At 40.5% G+C, this 7,525-nt stretch overlaps 1 protein-coding gene across 1 annotated transcript; it reads right to left on the bottom strand.

The window, feature by feature from the left end:
• Positions 1 to 1,370: 1,370 nt before the first annotated feature.
• On the bottom strand, positions 1,371 to 3,096 carry LOC139923595 (beta-1,3-galactosyltransferase 2-like). The gene is made up of 2 exons (XM_078289250.1): positions 2,848 to 3,096; positions 1,371 to 2,424 (listed from the first exon to the last, which is right to left on the bottom strand). Exons 1-2 carry the CDS (start codon positions 3,094 to 3,096, stop codon positions 1,807 to 1,809), a joined length of 867 nt encoding a protein of 288 aa, XP_078145376.1. The 3' UTR covers positions 1,371 to 1,806.
• Positions 3,097 to 7,525: the final 4,429 nt, after the last annotated feature.

The raw sequence follows: 7,525 nt of genomic DNA, 5'->3' as shown, positions 1-7,525 counted from the left end.
TTATTATTTAAAATTGATTCACAAAAGAAAATTTGGGGGGAAAATAACAAAAGGTTAACCTGGCAGACGTGAAATGTACCCCCAATTTTATAACCACTCCTGTGCATATTCGACCCACATTAAAAAACTATGATCAATGTGAAGAATGAATTTCACTTCTATTTTCGTCTAGACTGTGTCGTTCCACACCATAACCACAGTGGTGTGAACACTCTTCTAATTTGCATGGCTACTTCTCCTGTGAATAACAGCTTTTATCTGTAGCTAGGTTTGGGTTCCTTTTATTGCAACAAGTCCTCCAACCCATATGACCACATAGGTCATATGGGTTGTTCCTACCCTCGTTCCTACCGTACCCTTGTTCCTACCCTCTAATACGACCCACAGGAGCGTTTCCAACGTGATCTCACAAAAAAACGTTAAATGAAAACGACCCACAGGAGCGTTTCCAACCCCGGTCGCCGACATCGAAGGCAAACGTATACGCCCATCCACCATCCCCGACCGCAACACCCTTTCTTTCCTCCGTGCTATTTCAATGTTGAGAGAGAAACGTGACAGTCACGTGACGTGGAAGCAGACCAACGTAGCACATTGTCGTTATTTACATGACCGCTAGAGGTCGCTTAACTTTAAAACGTAACTATAGGTCGTAATAAGCTGCTTGTACAAATGACCTATGGGGTCGTTTTTTGGGGGAGGACAGGCTCTTTTATTGAGACTTGCCGTCTGTGTCATAAACCCAAACATCCATTTTACAAACTGATTCAATATTGTCAGAAAGAAAAGGTCCGGAGTGCTCGGAAGTTCAAACAGGTGTGATGAAGGTGCTCTTTGGTAGGAAACACAAAAGTTCAAAAAAGAAGAAAGGTCCAAGGCACTCTTCTGGCAAAAAGTTTAAAAGCCTTTATTCAGATAGCTATTTCATGGTGAAATTCTTAAAAATATAGACAAAACTTGTGCATGTTAAAATAGAACTGGGTTACAACCCACGCATAGCGGCACAAACAGCCTTCTTCAGGGTGTAGCCATCAGCACACAGTTTCCCCTTTTGTAGATACAAGATAATTATCTTGTATCTACAAAAGGGGAAACTGATAATTATTACAAGATAATTATCTTGTATCTACAAAAGGGGAAACTGTGTGCCATCTGAATAAAGGCTTTTAAACTTTTTGCCAGAAGAGTGCCTTGGACCTTTCTTCTTTTTTGATTCAATATTGTGTTCCATCTTAACATCTCATGTTATGTTCTCAAAGACACAATCATCTGCATTTGTGGAATATTCACATTATTGGGGAGATTTTTTTCTTCTTTTTTTTTACTAGCATTTCATAAGTCAATTACACGTCTCTTTGAGTGTAATCTTTATATTAACCTGCACAACAATCTTTACAAACATAAAAAATATAAACACATATTGGTTAGCCTCAAAATGCATGTAAAACATATGTTTAGCTGTCTCATATCAGTCTTTGTATCCAAAGGTCAGACCATAATTTTCAGATGAATAAAATGCCTTCAATGCAATAAATCACTATGTAAACAAAGCCAGTGGTAACAGTATTTCAACAGAGTGCGCCATACTGTAGTTACATATTGAGCCTTTAAAGCAGTAGGCTAGTTGCCGACTTTCCAAGGCAGAGGCAAACAGCACTTCCATAATGGCAGCAGTTTAATATGTGATAGCTTGGGAGTTCGAAGTGAACTGTTGTTTTTCACCACCATTCACTGGTTCAGATAAGGTCACAGATGCTAACAAGCCTAGCTAGCTTGTTAACTAGCGGTTGGCTGTACCCAATTGTTTCAAGGGGAAAAGAGTGTATAGCAGCCAGTTTGTGCTTTAGTCTGATAGCTTTGCCATACATCCAGCAGCTGTTGAGGGCTGTTCAGTATTGTAGTAATGACACGGGTCCAATAACAGCTACTCCAAATATAAGGCATCGATGCCTTAAACAAACCGCCATTAGGAGGATCTGTCGGGTTGAGTCCCATGTATCTCAGACACAATCCCAGGTACACGTCTTCAATGTAAACCGCTTTAACGTGCTTAGATGCCTCTATGAACTTTTTGGCTAAATCCAGTGTGAACACATAGCCCAGTCCCAGGGCATAAGGTGGGTAGTGGGAGTCCGGGAAGACCTCTTTGGGCAGAAACCACTTTGAGTTTGGGTCTCGGACAACGGGAGCTCCTCTCGCCACCATCCCCGTTATGTAAGTGTGTTGGGGAGCTTTCTGTAGCATCTGAACGAGGTTGCGGACGTTGAGGAACATGTCCGAGTCGATTTTCATGCCATAGGGGACGCCGGGGCAGCGGGAGGCGACCCATTCCAGCATGACCATGGTTTTAATGGTGAGGTTCTGGTAGGTGTCCAGGAAGTCGCTCTGCAGAAGATCATGATGTTCCCGGCTTTCCTGCAACACCTAAGGAAGGAGGGTGAATTTTATATTTCACGGCATTAACAAACAGTGCAGAAACCAGTCTAGCGGATTCTGCAATATTCTCATCTGTGCCGCAACAGAAACAAAATGGAAAGCAGCTGTAACCTGGCACTCCAACCGTCTTTCCTCTCTCTGCTCTGATTACCGTGTAATTTTTATGTTGTATGTTCTGTGAAGCATCTGCTTTAGCTCATTCATGTATTTATTTTGCACACAGCAATACTGGCTAATTTTCCCCAAAAAAGTTTTTTGTTTCTCTCTGTTATATATAATGTTCTGAATGTTTTTTGGTGGTTGACAGGGATAGAAAGAAAGAAGGTTTCTCAGTTCTCAAATTCAATTCAAACTTTTACACTCATTTTACAATGAAATGAAGCAACTCCCCTGTTCCTGAAGTGTCTCTGCCCCATCTCCCTCTTTGGCCAGTCCCAGGAAGAAGTAGTGGCTGACCACTCGGCCCAGCACTGTGGTTTCTCTGGCCCAGGTTTTACGGATCGCGTCGCGCGCCGCCCTGTTCTGGGGTGCCACTGGGATCATGAGAACCAAGAACGGGCGTCGCTGCTGACACTGATCCGGTTCATCCAGTATGAAATGGTACTGGTGTGGGTACGCCACAAAGTACTGCCCTATCTTTGAAGGCTCCACTGATGACATCTGTGCAAGCATGGAGTCAAAAGTACGTAATCAGTATTAGGTGTATTAGTATTAGTGTAATATGAACTTCATGTCAAAAGATGATGAGTGTCAATTTTTGGTGGGTTTGTTAAAAACAATTACACATTGTGTTGGATTGGTTCAAATATAATTGGGCCTGATGTAGGTAAATTCTAAACAATCAAATGGATGAGTATTTCTCAACACATCTTTATACATAATTTATGAAGTATTAAAGTAAGTTTACAATCGTTTAATGCTGGTGACTCAGCTACAGTGTAAATTACACTGTAGATTCATATCAACGGATACACGAGGCAAAAGATTTGATTATGGATCTTTCTTGGCCTTGACATTAACAGTCAAATGTCTAAGTATTGAGACAATCAGCTAAAGTTGATCTTTTTGACAGCTGTCTTTGTTTCAACATGATTTCACATGGAGGCCAATAAATATACTTACACTTATGGTCGTATTGTTGGACGATTTGGTTGACCATGACCTCGTACTCCAAAGGTGCAAAGACGATGACAGTTGGGGGTTTGAAATGTAGACACTTAAAGTTAAAGTCAGCACCAAGAGCAGCAGCATCAAAGAGCGCAACCATCGTCTAGCTCTCGTCCCTGGAACTTTTTCACTGCCAAGACGAAAGTGAAAATGGAGATCTTTTAATGCCCCATAACTGCACATTAGAAGCACTTTACTGTCCATTATTGTGCACTCATTACTACTGTTCTGATGTTGCCTTCTCTTGATCAGGAAGCACTTTGCAGATATTGCCTCTTCCTTGACCACTAATATAGGCAACCATTATCATTAGCCATTATTTATTGTTGGGAGCAAAGTAACTCCATTAACATCTGCATCATCAAGAACCACCACAAACACAAACTGCTTCAGGGTCACTGCAAAGGCACAAATGCGGGTAGAGAAATGTATGCTGTATGGTTAACACATTGTACATATTGATGTGTAGCCTATTCTATATGCTTTATAAGCTTCCCTATACACTGTGGACCTAGTTACTGTAAAGTCCATGGTACTCATGCTGTACTTTTGTGGTAAACACTAAAATCATCACCAGCAAGAAGCACCACAACCACTGCAAAGATAAAGCTTCTGAACTGCTAGCTTGTGGGGGTGGAGTCTGTCGGCCCATTAGTCTCTGAGGACTTAGTGCCAACTGTCATTCGGCTTAGTGCTTGACGGCTTCAAATGGTAGAAAAAAGAGAAACGGGAGAGGCTTCACGCAACGCTACTGTCTCATGAGGAAAGCCCAGATGTTCTCGACCGTCTTTCATTGATCGGATGAAAACAGATACATATTCAAAACATATTGTCTGAAGATACAAACAACTGTGTACACAAGTGCAATAGAACACTGCACATGCTGTGGGATAAGGTTTAGGCCTGAGTGTTGAGTAAGTTTGGACAGTTTTTTTCTAGAGTAGCAGAATTTACAGTTGAGCCTTGTGGGGGTGTTGTGGGCCGAATTAAATGAATTCAATGACCCCCCCCTGCAATGTCCAAGCTAGGTTTCTACATTTCTATGTAGGTCCTCACCCCATGTTGTACAAGGAATCACATTCTGTGCATCGGTAAATGCCAACTGCACACTAAGCTATGTAAAACTTTAGGTCAGTGTAAAAACGGAGATCTTTTGGGTAGTGATAGCAGATGTATATCTATATATATCTAGCAGTATTCACTTTGTACCTTTAATACATAATGTTATTGAACTGATTAGACTGAGGAAGTTTACCAAACATGTCTGATCAAAGATTACAGCCTCTAAGAGTTATATTTCAAACACTTTCATTTGTAAGAGATGATAAACAAAGAAATAACTTTTCCATTTTGTTTACTGGCAGTCAAGTACTGGTCAACCTTTCTGACTGGAAACTGGTTGAGATTAGTCATCACTAGCTTTGACAATACTGTTATGTTTTGTACTCTGCTGTGTAAAACAGGCTAAGGAATTTAGATTCCTTTAGGATTATAGCATTATCAACCAGGCAATATTGTTTGCTTTCAACATGTTTTGCTATTATTTGCTTTTCTTCAATTTTAATTGGTTGAAGTGAACTTTATAGCCATATATGGTACATTTGTATAGTGCTAAATCAAAACGTCTGTCCTAATATTTATGACAAGTATAAGTTCATAACATAACATAACAGCCACAATAAATCCGACTGTGTTTTTAATAATACATAGACAAGTGTGGACATAAATGTTTTCACATTCAATAACCACACTGGACATGAGCCTGCGATTTTAATGTATACTCTCTGATCAACAGCGTACACTTTTGAAACGTCCCTTTAATACATTTTGAATGAACTTAATTAAAATTTTAGACTCACCCTTTGGATACAGATTTTTCCAGCATTTTCTAAAGGCAGAGAATGATTTCAAAGCTCTGGTGTGAGAGTTACAGCAAGCTTTCAGACAGTGGATAGAATGAGGATGTTGCTATCTGTGTGACTGTCTGCCTGCACCGTGGTTTGTGGTGAAGTGTTCTGTCAGACATGCATCACAGGCCTCTGCTATGAAAATGTTACCCAACAGACACAGACAATCAGATGTGTGGGAAAAATACATACGAACACACCATATTTGAATATATATATATGTGGATGTTGGATATGTCTTAAACACAGGCAGACAGACATTTGAAGTGCTTTGCTCAATGTTGTGCCTTTTAAAAGTGGAAGCAACATTATCAAGATGGCATAATAACACTAATAATAATAATAATAATAATAACACCACTAATTTTCATTGCAACACCATCGAACATACCATGAGAAAAAAAAACTCTCTCCCTCTCATTTCTGCCCTACTGTTGTTTGTTAGACTGCTTGCAATTACATTTCCCAGATCGTCTACTGACCACTTCTAATTTTGTACTTACTGTAATTCACTTATGTTTTGCACAGAGTCAGAACTGTGTGCAAAACATGCTTGAATATGGTTTCCAAACTTCATGTCTCAAAATCAGGGGCACAGAATATTGCGGAATTGTTTCCATACCTGGAGTTTGCCTTCATGTAGATGCTCTCTTCTTGGTTACTTTCTGGTTTATTATTGACTTACAGTTGGGTGAGTAATGACATGACATGTGACTATGACTGCAATTACGCAGACATGAAAGATATTTAACTCTTTGCATGGGATCTTATCATAGCTGTTTCCAGATGCGTTTTAGCCCTTGTCTCAGTTGGGATCTGCACTATGACGAGATAGAAGTGGACTATTCTCTTCTTGTGAAACACCAACATACACCAACATTTCCCAAAAAGGCATTAGTCACCTAAACCTCAGCTGTGTGGCGGTTTAATAATTCTTTCTCTACTGGTTACAGTTGAGATCCTGAGTCAGCAGACTTGAAGTTACAACATGCAGCTTTTTGCCTTGAGGCAGCAAGGAGTGATGTTTGTCCCGCCCTCCCCACCCTCAGTTGGGTAAGTTCACTCCTCAACACTTATCACTCATCTTAATGAGCTGTCTGATGAACACTGTAGGATAATCTAGCAGCGCTAGCTTGCTACATAGAAAACCTAGCAAACTGGCTAGCATGCTACCAGTCTAGCTGTATTTAAGCTAGCTCTGCGCTGTTTCCCGCCTCTTTCTCCTTCAGATGGGGCGGAAACGCATGATGTTCACTGTGTTTTTGAACTGCTGCATGTTTATCTTCGCTGTACTTTCTTTTCTTACCACTTCACTCCATTGTTGTGGTGGCTACGACTTCTCTGTGTTGTGGCTGCTAGCCTCACCTTGATAGCCACAACCCAGCTCAATGTTGGCCACGCCCACAGCAGATGATACACGCCCCGACACATGCCTATCATTGAAAAGCCAATTGCAGGCAAACGGGAGGATTTAGACCTGAACACACAGGGAGACAGACAGACAAGGAATGATAATATAGAACATATCCTATATATTCATTGTTATTAAATATGCAAAAAGACGCTTATTGCTGCTGTAAGTGTGCATACCAAGTAGTCATGAGATGGAGTTTGGCCCTTGATCTTGATCCACCCTTCTGTATTGTTCATTAGAAATCGAGCTGAAATAGTATCAAAGCAGTTGAGGGAGTAACCTACAGTATGAGATACTAGTTTGCATCAAGTGAGGTGCAGTTATGGCGTCTCTTAGCCGTCAGCGCTGCTTGGTTTGTGATGAAAAGCTTCAGCTTCCGAAAACACCTAAATGTGGTTGTATTGCTCCACAGTGTGAATAATACCAAGTGTGAGTGTTCTGTGAGTGTTGCTGAAAAATAGCTTGCATGCTCTGCAGCCATTTCATTGGGTAAATAAAGGTTAGAAATTTGTATGTGTGTTTGCATGTGTGTATAAGGAATGAGCATGAAGACTACAGAATATGAAAAAAAAAAGATTTAATAAGACTTTTCTTCTCTTCT

Source organism: Centroberyx gerrardi, chromosome 16 (genome assembly GCF_048128805.1).
Source record: "Centroberyx gerrardi isolate f3 chromosome 16, fCenGer3.hap1.cur.20231027, whole genome shotgun sequence".
Taxonomy (NCBI): domain Eukaryota; kingdom Metazoa; phylum Chordata; class Actinopteri; order Beryciformes; family Berycidae; genus Centroberyx; species Centroberyx gerrardi.
This window is presented reverse-complemented; position numbering and strand designations above follow the sequence as displayed.